The sequence below is a fragment of the Loxodonta africana genome, chromosome 9 (genome assembly GCF_030014295.1).
Source record: "Loxodonta africana isolate mLoxAfr1 chromosome 9, mLoxAfr1.hap2, whole genome shotgun sequence".
In the NCBI taxonomy this organism is placed as follows: Eukaryota; Metazoa; Chordata; class Mammalia; order Proboscidea; family Elephantidae; genus Loxodonta; species Loxodonta africana.
The window spans coordinates 121,263,695-121,278,535 of NC_087350.1; the positions used below are offsets into that span (position 1 = coordinate 121,263,695).

General features: G+C 51.4%; 1 protein-coding gene across 6 annotated transcripts; it reads left to right on the plus strand.

Moving 5' to 3' along the window:
* The first annotated feature begins 151 nt into the window (after nt 1-151).
* Nucleotides 152-10,402, plus strand: ENTR1 (endosome associated trafficking regulator 1). 6 transcript variants are annotated; one of them, XM_064290665.1, is made up of 10 exons: nt 155-259; nt 407-556; nt 1,743-1,811; nt 5,565-5,680; nt 5,942-6,355; nt 7,015-7,088; nt 7,440-7,551; nt 7,947-8,009; nt 8,598-8,737; nt 9,387-10,402. In XM_064290665.1, the coding sequence occupies exons 1-10, from the start codon at nt 190-192 to the stop codon at nt 9,487-9,489; spliced, it is 1,311 nt and encodes a 436-aa protein (XP_064146735.1). In that variant the 5' UTR covers nt 155-189; the 3' UTR covers nt 9,490-10,402. The 6 variants fall into 6 exon arrangements, with proteins under 6 accessions (XP_064146740.1, XP_064146735.1, XP_064146736.1 ...); XM_064290666.1 differs by having other exon boundaries at nt 7,440-7,524; XM_064290667.1 differs by lacking the exon at nt 7,947-8,009.
* Nucleotides 10,403-14,841: the final 4,439 nt, after the last annotated feature.

The window sequence follows — 14,841 nt, forward strand, 5'->3', positions numbered from 1 at the left end:
TCGGGCGCGCGCTTCCGGTGGCCGGAGCGGAAGCCGCCGCGGGAGGCGCGGGGGAGCGGCGGCGGCGGCGGCGGCGGCCGAGCGGCGGGCGACTGGGGTGGGCGAGCGGGGCCGCGGCCCGGGCGGGGCCGAGACCATGGAGCCGCCGCTGCCGGGCTAGCGAGGTCCAGCCCCGCCGGGCCCGCGGGGATGGCGGGCTACGCGCGCCGCCCGGGCGTCACCCCGCTGTCCCGAGCCCGAAGCCTCGTCATTCCGGACGGTGAGCGGGGCGGCGGAGGGCCGGGAGGGCGGCGGAGGGCCGGGAGGGCGGGGAGCGGCCGGGCCCGGGTTCGAGCCCCGGCAGAGGGCGAGCCCCGGCGAGTCCCCGCGCCGGCACCCGGTGAGCCCCTCTTATTGTTGCTTTCAGCTCCAGCGTTCTATGAGCGCCGGTCTTGTCTCCCCCAGCTAGACTGTGAGCGCCCCCGTGGCGGGGACCTGGACTCCCACTTCTTCGGCATTCGGCCGACGTTTATGTGTTATGTGCCCAGTCCGGTGCTAGCTTCCGTGGGAGACACAGGTGAGAGAGGAGGGCGCCGGCCGCAGGGACCCCCCAGTTCCTGTGGGCACTGCCTGTAGGTTCCTGCCTTAACTCACCCACTTGCTCGGCAGTGAGTACAGCACCCTTGTGTGCCAGGCACTGGGGGCAGGTGGAGAGCGCCCCACCTGCTAGGAGCTCACAGTCTAGGCTTGGGGGGGCCAACCCAGACTCAGTGGCAGTGCAGGACGGGGAGTGCTGGAAGAGAGGTGTGCTTGGCGGGGGCACAGGTGGAGAAGGAGCCTTGGTCCAGAGCCAGCGATGGTACTTGGATGCTGTGTCCTGTTTTTTGGGCAGATCCTGCCAGAGCACACACAGTGCCCTGCTCCTGGGGTGTACAGCTAGGTTTAGGTGGAACAGACAGGCTCTATAGGTCCCTGAGGGGCCCTGGGGGCACAATGGTTAAAAGCCACGGCTACTAACCAAAAAAAAAAAAAAGACTGGCAGTTCAAATCTATTAGCTGCTCCTTGGAAATCCTATGGGGCAGTTCTACGCTGTTATATAGGGTCGCTATGAGTTGGAATCGATTTGATGGCAACAGGTTTACAGGTAGGTCCCTGAAGGAACCCTGGTGGTGCAGTGTTTAAACGTCTGGCCGCTAACCAAAAGGCCGGCAGTTTGAACCCACCGGTGGCTCTGTGGAAGAGATGTAGCAATCTGCTTCCGTGAAGCTTACAGCCTTGGAAATCCTACGAGGCGGTTCTGCTCTGTCGTGTAGGGTCGGTATGACCTGGGATCAACTCGATGGCAACAGGTTTTTACAGGTAGGTCTCTGGGTGGCGCACACAGTTTGCACTCGATTACTGACGTAAAAGCTGATGGTTTAAACCCACTCCACGGTGCCACCCAAGATTACAGCCATTGGACACCCCGTGGAGCACAGTTCTCTGTAACACATAGGGCCACTACAAGTCGGAATCAACCCAGTGGCAATGGGTTTGAGGCTAACGGCAGCACACAGGGACGCTTAGGTAGTCTTACAAGACAGATTCTAGCTGAAGGTGCAGACGGCAGGGCCCCCCGACTCCGGTGGAAGTCAGTCTCCATGGTCAGGGCCTGGGGCATCTGTGCACAAAGCCCCCCGGGCCACGAGGACCACTGCAATAGAGACTCCATGTCCAAAAGACAAACCAGGTGATCATGGTGGATGACAACGTCTCTTTGCAGATTTTGGCTTTGGAAAGGGGACAGGCACTAAGGAAGGCCCACCAGGAGCCCACGAGACATGCTATGGAGGTAGAGTAGTTTAGTAACCATTTCTTTTCCTCTCTGTGCAAGGGACCTACGAGGGGCGGGCTGGTTGGTTTGGTAGAAGATAAGTGGTACACCTGGATCCAGGAGGAGCAGGTGGGGTAGTGTCTGCAGGATTGCGTCCTGAGTCGGGTGGAGGGCAGGGCCCCAAGGGCAGGAGGACCTGAGCTGGAAGATGCAGGCCCTGGAGTCAAGTGGGGTGAGTCACCCTGTAGGACACCAAGCCACAGGAGCTGGAGTCCACAGAGCTCAGTTACCCTGAAGGGTGTGGAGCCTCAGGGGCTGGGGCCCACGGAGCTCCAAGTCACCCTGAGGAGCGCGGAGCCGTAGGGGCTGGGGCCCATGGAGCTCAGAGTCACCTTGAGGGACACGGAGCTACAGGGGCTGCGGTCCATGGAGCTCAGTCACCCTGAGGGGCATGGAGCCTGAGGGACTGGGGCCCATGAAGCTCAGAGTCACCTTGAGGGACACGGAGCTACAGGGGCTGCGGTCCATGGAGCTCAGTCACCCTGAGGGGCATGGAGCCTGAGGGACTGGGGTCCACGGAGCTCAGTCACTCTGAGGGGCATGGAGTCTCGGGCTGGGGTGCACGGAGCTCAGTCACCCCGAGGGGGTGAGGAATCTCAGGGGCTGGGGTCCACGGAGCTCAGAGTAACCTTGAGGGGTGTGTAGCCTCAGGGACTGGGGTCCACGGGGCTCAGTCACTCAGAGGGGCGTGGAGCCTCAGGGGCTGGGGTCCGCGGGGCTCAGTCATTCTGAGGGGCACAGCCTCAGGGGCTGGGGTCCACAGAGCTCAGTCACCCTGAGGGACATGGACCCTCAGTGGCTGGGGTCTACAGGGCTGAGTCACCCTGAGGGGCACAGAGCCTCAGGGACTGGGGTCCATGGAGCTCGGTCACCCTGAGGGGCGTGGAGCCACAGGGTCTGGGGTCCACGGGGCTCAGTTTTTTTTTCCTGGTCCACAGATGTTTATTTGATGTAGCAAAACAATACAGTTAGTGTTCCATTCAATCAGGAAAGACAGAAGGAATGAAGGATTTGTCCAGTGTACTTAGGAAAACAAGATGTTTACTCTGATAATTGTATGTTTCTGAAATCTTTCTTAAGTCACTAAAACTTATGTGAAAACAGAAAGATGTCAATAGCAACAAAGTGAGTAAAAACAAACATCAAATTTTTTTTTTTAGTTTTTTTTGTACATTAAATGAAAGTTTACAAACCCGGTCAGTCTCTAGTACAAAAGCTTATATACATCTCGTTACATGGTTCTATATATACACGTGTATGTACATACATATATATGCTGTGTATATATGCTCCTAGTTGCTCTCCCCCTGATGAGACAGCACACTCCTTCTTTGCACCCTCTATTTTTGTGTCCATTTGGCCAGCTTCTGACCCCTTCTTCCCTCTCATCTCCCCTCCAAACAGGACCTCCCCACATAGTCTCATGTGTCTACTTTGTCCAAGAAGTTCCTTCTTCACCAGTATCATTTTCTATCCCATGGTCCAGTCCAATCCCTATCCGAAGAATTGGCTTCGGGAATGGTTCCTGTCTTGGGCTAACAGAAGGTCTGGGGACCATGACCTCCGGGGTCCTTCTAGTCTCAGTCAGACCATTAAGTCTGGTCTTTTGATGAGAATTTGGGGTCTGTATCTCATTGCTCTCCTACTCCTCAGGGATTCTCTGTTGTGTTCCCCCTCAGGGCAGTCATCGGTTGTAGCTGGGCACCATCTAGTTCTTCTGGTCTCAGGCTGATATAGTCTCTGGTTTATGTGGCCCTCTCTGTCTCTTGGGGTCATGAACTACCTTGTGTCTTTGGTGTTCTTCATTTTCCTTTGATCCAGGTGGGTTGACACCAATCGATGCATCTCAGATGGCCGCTTGCTAGCGTTTAAGACCCCAGACACCACTCTCCAAAGTGGGATGCAGAATGTTATCTTAATAGATTTTATTATGCCAATTGACATAGATGTACCCTGAAACCATGGTCCCCAGACCCCTGTCCCTGCTATGCTGGCCTTCGAAGCATTCAGTTTATTCAGGAAACTTCTTTGCTTTTGGTTTAGTCCAGTTGTGCTGACCTTGCCTGTATTGTTTGTTGTTTTTCTCTTCACCTAAAATAGTTCTTAGTTACTATCTATCTGTTCCCACTCTTGTAACCACCGAAGAGTATCTTCTTCTCTGTTTAAACTATTTTTCGAGTACTTATAATGGTCGTCTTATACAACATTTGTCCTTTTACAACTGACTGATTTCACTCAGCATAATGCCTTCCAGATTTCTCCACGTTATGAAATGTTTCACGGATTCATCATAGCTTTTTTATTGATACATAGTATTCCATTGTGCGAATATATCATAATTTATTTATCCATTTATTCATCGATGGGCAACTTGGTTGCTTCCATCTTTTTGCTATTGTAAACAGTGCTGTAGTGAACATGGGTGTGCATATATCTGTTCGTGTAAAGGCTCTCATTTCTCTAGAATATATTCCAAGGAGTGGGATTGCTGGAATGTATGGTATTTCTATTTTGAGTTACTTAAGGAAGCGCCAAATCGATTTCCAAAGTGGTTGTACCGTTTTACATACCCATCAGCAGTGTAGAAGTGTTCCAGTCTCTCCACAACCTCTCCAGCATTTATTATTTGGTGGCAAACATCAAACTTTAAGGAAATTAACATACTGGGCAATCTTGCTAATGTGTGATTTTTTTATTGTTTACAACCTGCTCAGAGTATTTTTATACTAGCAGGGTGGGCAAGACATTGAGGGTTAACGTCAGTTCCACAATATTGGCATAACCTTCCACAACTGCAGGTAGAGCGTTGTTTTCTTTTAAGCTGGCGAGGTGACTAATAACATCAGATCATTTCTCTGAGGAGAGAATTTTATCCAAATCAGTGCCACATACCTTCCAGATACATGCGTGTTTTTCTACATCACGTAAATGGCTTTACCTGTTTAAATAACAAACAATACAGCGTTTACGAATCAGTGTTACGTGATTAACGATGATACGTTCCAGGTTTAGCGATTTTATAGTCCAAAAAAAGACTTCTGAGAAACTAGTTTCATAAACATAGACTGTATCGTATGAGTGACTGCTGATATTTTTTAAGAAAATACATCGTGCAATTGTGGCCACCAGCTACTGCTGGCAAAGCCTCATTGTTTAGGTAAAATGTGAAAAAAACTGAATAAGAACCTTTCACCCTGAGCACAGCACTTGGCAGGCGGCAGACGCTTGATAGCTCCCCAGGTACCGAGGGCCCGTGTATGGCTGGTTCAGGGTGTGAGAGCGGGAAGGATGCGGGGGAGCCTCAGGGGCAACTAGGCAGAAAAGGATGGGGGCCAGCAGTGTGTCCCAAACTTGGCACGCCTGAGGGACGTATAAAATCAGCTCTCAGGTGGGCTCCACACCAGTGAACCTCAGGGGAGGGAGGCAGGCGGGTAGGTGCCAGTGTTTTGGAGACCCCAGGCTTGCGGCTCAGCGTGGGGCGGAGGGGCCTGAGAGAAGGGATGGCGAGGGATCTAGAATGCAGAGGTGGAACTGTGTGTCATCGCGTGCCTGTCAGCCTGCTCCTTCTCTGGCTTCCCCGAGTTACCGTGGGACAGCGAGGGCGGCTTTCCCAGTCTCGGGTATGGCGTGTCCTAGGAGAAGAGTCGGTAGAAAGGCCTCTTAGCCACTTCAGCAGAAGTTAGGCGTTTGTTCCGTCTGTTACCATTTCAGATGACAGACTCGAAGAGCCTGAAGAGGCGAACCCGTTCTCTTTTAAAGAGTTTCTGAAAACCAAGAATCTCAGTCTGTCGAAAGAGGACACACCCAGCAGTAGGATTTACTCCAAGGTAACTCTGGGTGCTGTGCTTGAGGACTTAAAGGCTGACGGTGCTGCGTTGGTATCTGGCACGCAGCATCCTGTGAGGAGGCTGCGCAGCGCTGTGGGCAGAGCAGGGGGCTGTGCTGGTGGCGACGTCAGTGGGTGAGAAAGAAAGCTGTCAGGACCTTGCCATGCCACTGTCCTTTCCTTACACCCCAACATCAAGTGTAGAAACGAAAGGTATGGAGTTGCTACGCATCGGCAGCTTGACACCCTGCTTTTTCCCCAGGAGGCCGCGCGGCACTCTCTGGGACTCGAACGTAGCTCTTCAGGTGCCCAGACCATGGGGTACGGCCTGGAGTACCCGCAGCCATTCTTTGAGGACCCAACAGGGGCTGGCGACCTCCTGGATGAGGATGAGGACGAGGACGACACCTGGACCGGGGCCTACCTGCCGTCCACGGTGGAGCAGACGCACTCCCTGAGGGCTGCCAGCACATCGCCCTGCAGCACCTACGCGTCCTTCTTCTCCAACCCATCAGAGCTGGCAGGGCCCGAGTCTCTGCCCCCGTGGACTCTGAGCGAAACGGATTCCCGAGCTTCTCCGGCGTCTCCGGCCGGTAGTCCCAACCCAGACTTTGCAGCCCACGGGGAGTCTCTGGGAGACCGGCACCTTCGGACGCTGCAGATAAGTTACGAAGCAGTAAGTGTGGGGTGCCTCGCCACTTGACAGGCTGCACACCTGAGTGGTCTCTCTCTCAGGAGCCTGGCGTGATTCTGCTTCCCCAGGGTCCAGGGTTTTGGCTCAAGGACAAGACGCTTTGCTGCCAACAGCCGCTTACAGTATTTCCCTGTGGTGCTCTCCCCTCGGGTTGGCTTCCATAGCATGTGTGAGCTTGACCGACTGCCGACTGTGACGGGGCAGGTGTGGCCCTTAAATGGCTACACCCTCAGAACGGGATCTGCTGGAGCCACCAGCTCAGGGACCCTTAAATGACTACACCCTCAGAACGGGGTTGGCTGGAGCCACTGGCTCAGGCACCCTTGAATGACTACACGGTTAGAACAGGGTTGCCTGGAACCACTGGCTCAGGGACAGTTCAGGCAGTGTTCTGAGTGAGGACATTTAAAACGCCTAGAACAAGTTATAAGGGACAGGTTCAGTGGGCATCCATGAGCAGACCTTTGGAAAGCAGGCCCTCCCCACGCGGCCTGGCCTGGCAGCTGCTCTCACACTTCCTAAGAGCGCTGCCCCCGTTGTCCTGATGTTTTTGCCATGAAGTCCCAGAGCCGAAGTACACAAGGGCAGCCCCTTTTAGGGAGACCTGCTGAATTTCTAATGAGGATTTCCTTTCTCTGCAGCTGAAAGATGAAAATTCTAAGCTAAGAAGAAAGCTGAGTGAGGTTCAGAACTTCTCTGAAACTCAAACAGAAATGTATGTAAGCTTTCAGCTAGGGGCCACTGAACACACCTCCTAACGTTCCGGGAGCCCACTTAACATGACAGTGATGGCCCGAGTGGAACGAGCCCGGGCTTTGTTGTACAGTAACACGCATATCGTGTTCTGTGTCAACGTTTATCTTAAACCCAAACTCGAGCCAACTCAGTGTTGGAGTCACAGAGCTCCGTCTGGTCCCTCTGTCCTCGCTCCCTGCCAACCTGAGGTCCCTTCTGTAGCCAGAGATTCGTGGTGGCTGGCTCCTTAATCTGTGGAAATGCCTTTTGAGAAGCATCCTTAAGATTCGTCCCAGGAGTAACTAGGAACCCTTGTCTTTCCTTTAACCAGGGTGAGGACGCTTGAACGGAAACTGGAAGCAAAGATGATCAAGGAGGAGAGCGACTACCACGACCTGGAGTCCGTGGTCCAGCAGGTGGAGCAGAACCTTGAGCTGATGACCGTACGAAGGAGCTTTGTCTCTCTGAACTTATGTGGCAGGGTGCTTGGCTTGCCGGAGTTCATTTAGAGGAGAGTGCGGTTTGCACTGGGCAGACGGAGGCTGCGCAGTGTCTGTACACGCTACTGTTGGTGCTTGACATAAGTGGGCCGCCTGTCAAGTGGACCATTGTCCCTGGGCACTGTGTTGTTGAGCACCTGGAGCTCTGACTGGGGCCGGGGAGGGTTCTCGGGGCAGTCCCAGAGATCATCAGTGACAGAGGGGCTAGTCACAGTGAGGGGAGGAGAGGGAGCTGAAGGGGGACCCTGAAGGGGCTCCCACACTCTGCATCATGGGACGTGTCCTGAACTGATGTCACAATGTCAGTGATGCCATTTGTTGTTATTTCTGGGCCATAGAAACGGGCTGTGAAGGCAGAAAATCACGTCCTGAAGCTGAAACAGGAAATAAGTTTGCTCCAGGTAACTGCAGAAAAGGGCTCATGTATCTCTGACTCGCAGAGTCATGAATCAGGGCAGTGGGGTGTCTATCCAGGGAGACACGAGGCCCTCCTGGCTCTGCAACTCTTGCTCAGCGAGAAAGTCCTGGGCTTTGTTGACTGGGGTGGGGTCTGTGTAGCAAGGACGCCTTGTTTATGTAAATTCAGGTGCTGTCGTCTGGAGTTTGAGCATGAGGTCTGAAGTGAAGAGGGTATTTAGGTCGAGGGAGTCCCTGACCGGTACAGACGTGCTCGGCTGCTAACTGAAAGGCTAGAGGTTCAAGTTTACCCTGAAGTGCCTTGGAAGCAAGGCCGAGCAATCTACCTTCAGCCATTGAAAACCCTACGAGTAGTTCTACTCTGACACACGTGGGGCTGCCATGAGTCGGAATCAACTCCACAGACAGTGGTTTTACCTGAGGAGGGCCCCCCAACTATGAAAACTCTCCATCAAAGTCACGTTCTTTGCACCAAGGGTGACGCATCTGTCCTCTATTGGTTGCCTTTAAAATGCCCACCCTCAGCCGTGAAGGTTCTTAATATCCTGCCCCATCTGGCCCCCTCCCCCAAGGCTCAGGTCTCCAACTTCAAGCGCGAGAACGAAGCCCTGCGGTGCGGCCAGGGTGCCAGCCTGACCGTGGTGAAGCAGAACACCGACATGGCCTTGCAGAATCTCCGTGTTGTCATGAGCAATGCGCACACGTCCATAAAGTGAGCGTTGTGGGACCTGCTGCCCAGGCGGGGAGGTGGCTGTGAGTGGCCTTCAGACTTGGGGTCTGATGTCATGTTGACCCTGGAGGTCGCACAGTGTTTGTGAGACTTGCAGACTTGGCCTTCTGCCGCTTGGTGGTGGTTCTTACCTGGGAGGGATGGACCTTAACTCAGACTGGTTTGCATCTCAGTTCCTTCACTTGGAAGACGTTTAAATTCTGAATTAAAGGGAATGATAATACTCTCCCTCCTGTTGTAAAGGAGCCCTGGTAGCGCAGTGGTTAAGTGCTAAGCTGCTAACCAGAAAGTCAGTGGTTCGAACCCACCAGCTGCTCCATGGGAGAAAGATGTGGCAGTCTGCTTCTGTAAAGATTTACAGCTTTGGAAACCTTATGGGGCGGTTCTGCTCTGTCCTGTAGAGTCGCTATGAGTCAGAACCAACTCGAGGACAATGGGTTTCCTGTTGTAAAAACTAAATAAAGTCAAAGAAGGCCCCTCGGTAAACTCTAAAGAGTGCCACCATAATCGTAACCATGATAATTATCAGCATCCCACTGGGCTGGGCGGAATTCGGGTATTCTTTGCTTTAATGTGTGTGATTGCTCTCGGACAATCGTAGTAACGCTTCACAATATCTGTTTTCATTTAGGCAGCTGGTTTCTGGAGCTGAAACGTTGAACCTCGTTGCTGAAATCCTTAAATCTATAGACAGAATTTCTGAAATTAAAGACGAGGAGGAGGAGGAGTCCTGAGAAGCACAGAAGCTTCCAGCTTAGCGTTCTGTGTACCTCCTGAAGTCACCGCGTGCTTTACCCAGAAATGCGGTCGTGTTTCCGTGTGCAGTCTTCACCAGTAGTAAAGATTTTTATTACGAGACGCTCGTTTCATGACCTGCAGCAGTATTGTCGCCCGCATGGCGGGGCCCGCTCATGCAGCGAGGGTGCGTGTGCAAGGGGGCTGCCCCGCGGTTTACACAAGGCCTGCTGGTGAGCTGCACAGGGCTTACAGACTCCAACGCCCTATTGGAGGGATTTTTTTATGTGAAAGCCAGTGATTTTTTAAAAATTACTAAACATGAAAACAGCAGTACTGTAGCAGTGTGTTCCGTTCTCTCCCAGAACACTAGCTGTAAGACATTTCACTCGGTTGACCTTGATTAGTAAGTAGAGAAAACACTAAATGACTCTGATGGAGACGACAGGCAGGGGCCAGGGTTCGGGCCCCTTCATGTCCCTCAGAATGCCCTCTGACCTGACAGTCCCCCATGAGTCACGCTCTGGCGCCTGCAGCTCTGGGCTGAAGGCCTCAGTACACACCGCTGTCACGTCTCCTGCAGGGGCTGTCCACGGAGACCCCATGGCAAACTGTGAACCCGCTCTGTAGGCTTCCCTATTTGACATGCGTTGTGGGCCAGAAGTGTTGAGACACTTCACATGGCATTTTGTGCAGTGAAGTCAGAGTTTAAGAATTTGACAGGAGTCCAGAGCCCTCTGGTTAGTGTGTGGTCTTTCAAGGTGCTTTTCCAACACAGGGAAGGGCTTGACATGCACCAATGCCTCTTTGGCTGGTCTAGAAATACTACTTTTTAAAAATGAGTTTCCTTTCTTTCTCCTGTTGGAATGGATAGCTTTTGTATTTAATAAACTCCAAAGTTCATAACACTGGTCTTTTTTCTCTCACTCGGACTGTTCTTTATGTGTGAAGAGTCTAACGCCGGGCAGGTGTCCTGTTTGCTCTTGTCCTTATGTGGCCGGTGCTGGTAAATGGACAGTGGGGTCAGCAGACAGGAGAGCCAGGAGCCAGGTTCAGGCCAGGACCTTTGCCTCCTTGGCCTAGCCGCAGCACTCAGCACAGTTTCAAGGGACACATTGGGTTTTTTGAGTTCACGTGGTTATGTTTTCAAACGAGATGTTTAAACTGCTAGACCTTCTGATCCTAGCTACAGGTAAAGGTCAGAGGTTTCTGAAAGTCACCATCAAACTGGTCCCTCAGCTTACCCCACACTCACCTCGCATCACGCCATTTGGTGAGAACTGGGTTCTGGTGCTTTGACAGACTTTAGGCAGTGTGATCTGGTACAAAGTACCAGAACAAGGTTCCCTTCTGGGTGTCTATGTGACCGCTCAGAAATCTGAAAGGCAGGGCTGGGACTGTGGGGAGGGCACCCTCGGACCCCGAGGCCCTGTAGTAGAGGCTCAGCATTTCCGTGACTCACTTTTACGTTAGAGTTAGCAGGTTTCTAATGGTTGCATGATGTATCTGTAGTTGTATTAGTAATTTTTTAGGGTACCTGCCAAGGTACTCGAACCTCTTGCCTCATTTTTGAGTAAAACGGCACCCTAGGGTCTATACAGGACAGTTCACCAGGCCCGGCCAGCATGCTGTGTGGGCCACCCACACACACTCCAGGCCCAGATGAGTCTGAAGCAGATTGGCTGCCCAGAGTGCCCACCCACTGACCCTGCATTCCAGCCAGCTCCAACTGTGAGCAAAGGAGGCGTGGGGGAGGGGGGAGGGAGTGGGGGTGCCTGTGAGGTGAGCAAGTGGACGGGCCGGCAGGCCTGGTGCTGTGGAAGCTGAGCGTGCCGCAGGCCTGGCCAGGTGTGCCCAGAACAACTCTTGTCGTTGGACTCGAGTGCTCCCCGTGTGGGCCTGGGTGTTCTGTCGTCCTATGCCTGTTCTCCCTCTGGAAGAAGGCTCCTGATGCCCCAGAAGCCCTGCGATGGGGCGCTCAGTTGTGCCTCTTGACTTGGGAGGGATCAAGGATCCCTAAAATAAGGGAATGGGTGAGGAAAGGCAGCCCCAGCCAGGAGGGTAAATGGGACTCCCAAGCCTGGGACCAGGTTCTTCCCGGCGTGCTGGGCTGCAACCCCGAGGGTGAAGGCTGAGGCATGCGGGGCTATCAGGCTACGGACTCAGCCCCAGGGGCATGCCCTTCGCTGTCGCCAGGCTGGGACCCCTGCACGCCGCTCTGCCCTGCAGTGGTGCCTGCCACCTTGCACCTCACACCCCTCACATCTGGCTCCCAGACCCCGGCTTGACTATGGACAGACAGCATTTCAGCCCAAGGTGTGGGCAGGTAAGGGCAGGTAGTAGTGAGGTAAGATCTGTGAGGCAGGCCCCCCGAGATGCCTCTGCTCTGATGGTGGGCACTGGGCCTTGAGATGAGAAAGCTACGGTCAAACAGCCCAACAGCAGTGCTGACACTTGACTTTGTCATTGGTCAAGGAAACAGCCACCGTGCGTCTGTCGGTGTGTCGTACTGTGGTGGCTTGCGTGTTGCTGTGATGCTGGAAGCTATGCCACCAGTATTTCAAAGACCAGCATGGTCACCCATGGTGGACGGGTTTCAGGGGAGCTTCCAGACTAAGACAGACCAGGAAGAAGGGCCCAGTGGCCTACTTCTGGAAAAACTGGCCGGTGAAAACCTTATGAACAGCAGCGGAACACTGTCTGATACTGTGCCAGAAGATGAGCCCCCTGGTTGGAAGGCGCTCAGAAGACGGCTGGGGAAGAGCTGCCTCCTCAAAGCAGAGTCGACCTTAACGACATAGATGGAGTCAAGCTTTCGGGACCTTCACTTGCTGATGTGGCACGACTCAAACTAGAAGACACAGCTGCAAACATCCATTAATAATCGGAACATGGGATGTACAAAGTATGAATCTAGGAAAATTGGAAGTCATCAGAAATTAAATGGAATGCATCAAGATCGATATCCTAGGCATAGTGAGCTGAAATGGACTGGTACTGGCCGTTCTGGACCAGGCAATCATATGCTCTACTGTGCCAAGAACGACAAATTGAAGAGGAGCGGTGTCGCATTCATCATCAAAAAATTTGAAGATCTATCCTGAAATACAACACTGTCAGTGATAGGATAAAATCCACATGCCTACAAAGAGGACCGGTTAATACGACTGTTACTCAAATTTACACATCAGACACTAATGCCAAAGAACAGGAAACTGAAGATCCTTACCAACTTCTGCAGTCTGAAATTGATCGAACGTGCAATCAAGGTGCACTGATAATTACTGGTAATTGGAATGTGAAAGTTGGAAACAAAGATGAAGGATTGGTAGTTAGAAAATAGAGCCTTGGTGATAGAAACGACACTGGAGATTGAATGATAGGATTTTGCAAGACCAGAGACTTATTCATTGCAAATAGTATGTTTTTTCAACAACGTAAATGGCGACTATACATATGGACCTTCCCCAGTAAATATGGACCTTATAAGATGGAAAACACAGGAATCAAACTGACTACACCCGTAGAAAGAGATGATGGAAAAGCTCGGTATCATCAGTCAGAACAAGGCCAGGGGCAGACTGCAGAACAGACCATCAGTTGCTCATATGCAAGTTCATGTTGAAGCTGAAGAAAATTAAAACAAGTCCACAAGAGCCAAAGTATGACCGTTAAGTATATCCCACTTGAATTTAGAGACCATCTCAAGAAACAGGTTGGATGCACTGAACACTAATGACTGAAGACCAAACGAGTTGTGGAATGACATCAAGGACATCACACATGAAGAAAGCAAGAGGTCATTAAAAAGGAAAGAAAGAAAAGACCAAAATGGATGCCAGAAGACTCTGAAACTTGCTCTTGAATGTACAGCAGCTAAAGCAAAACGAAGAAATGATGAAGTAAAAGAGTTGAACAGAAGATTTCAAAGGACGGCTGGAGAAGACAAAGTATCATAATGACATGTGGAAAGGCCTGGGTCAGAAAACCAAAAGGGAAGAACACACTCAGCATTTATCAAGCTGAAAAGAACTTTAAAAAATTCAAGCCTCGAGTTGCAATTTTAAAGGATTCTATGGGCAAAATATTGAACAACACAGGACCCATCAAAAGAAGATGAAGGAATACACAGAGTCACTACTAAAAAATTGGCCAGTGTTCAGTCATTTCAGGAGGTGGCATATGACCAAAAACCAGTGGCACTGAAAGAAGTCCGAGCTGCACTGCAGGTGGAAAACAAGGCTCCGAGAACTGATGGACTACGAGTTGGATGTTTCAACAAACGAATGCAGCACTGGAGGAGCTCACTCGTCTGTGCCAAGAAATTTGGAAGACAGCTGCCTGGGCGAGTGATTGGAAGAAATTCATTTTTATGTGCATTCCAAAGAAAGGTGATCTAACCGAATGCAGAAATTACCAAACAATATCATTAATATCATACTCAAGTAAAATTTTTCTGAAAATAATTCAAAAGCAGTTGCAACAGTCCATCCACAGGAAACGGTCAAAAATTCAAGCTGGATTCAGAAGAGAGCGTGAAATGAGGGGTATCACTGCTGATGTCAGATGGATCTTGGCTGGAAGAGAATACCAGGCAGATGTTTACCCGTGTTTTACTGACTATGCAAAGGCATTTGATTGTGTGGATCATAACAAATTGTGGATAACATTTCAAAGAATGGGAATTCGGGAACACTTAATCACGCTTATGCGGAACCTGTACAACATAGTCAAGAAGGCAGCTGTTCGAACAGAACAAGGGGATGGTATGTGGTTTAAAGACAGGAAGGGTGAGCATCAGGGTGCATCCTTTGACCATACCTGTTCAGTCTGTGCACTGAGCAAATCATCCGAGAAGCTGGACTATATGAAGAAGAACGGGGCATCAGGATTGGAGGGACACTTATTAACCTGTGATATGCAGACGACACAACCTTGCTCGCTGCAAGTGAAGAGGACGTGAAGCACTTACCGATGAAGATCAAATACTATGGCCTTCAGCACGGAATCCACCTCAGCATAAAGAAAACAAAAATCCTCGCAACTGGACCGATAAGCAGCATCGTGATAAATGGAGACAACACTCAAGTTGTCAAGGATTTCATTTTACCTGGATCCACAATCAACGCCCATGGAAGCAGCAGTCAGGAAATCAAATGACGTATCGCACTGCACAAATCTGCCGTGAAGACCTCTTTAAAGAGTTAAAAAGCAAAGATGTCATTTTAAGAACTAAGGTACATCTACCTGACCTAGGCCATGGTGTTTTCAGTCACTCATAATAATGAGAAGGTTGGACAACCAATAAAGACCAGAGAACCGAAGGTGTTGCATCACGGCGTTGGTGAAGA

What these genes read in the sequence shown, in the direction of transcription:
- ENTR1 (XM_064290665.1), top strand. Translation starts at nt 190, where the DNA reads ATGGCGGGCTACGCGCGCCGCCCGGGCGTCACCCCGCTGTCCCGAGCC. An exon ending in AGCTTCCGTGGGAGACACAG is followed by an intron (nt 557 to 1,742) that starts GTGAGAGAGGAG and finishes GTCTCTTTGCAG; the next exon opens with ATTTTGGCTTTGGAAAGGGG. An exon ending in AGAACCTTGAGCTGATGACC is followed by an intron (nt 7,552 to 7,946) that starts GTACGAAGGAGC and finishes TCTGGGCCATAG; the next exon opens with AAACGGGCTGTGAAGGCAGA.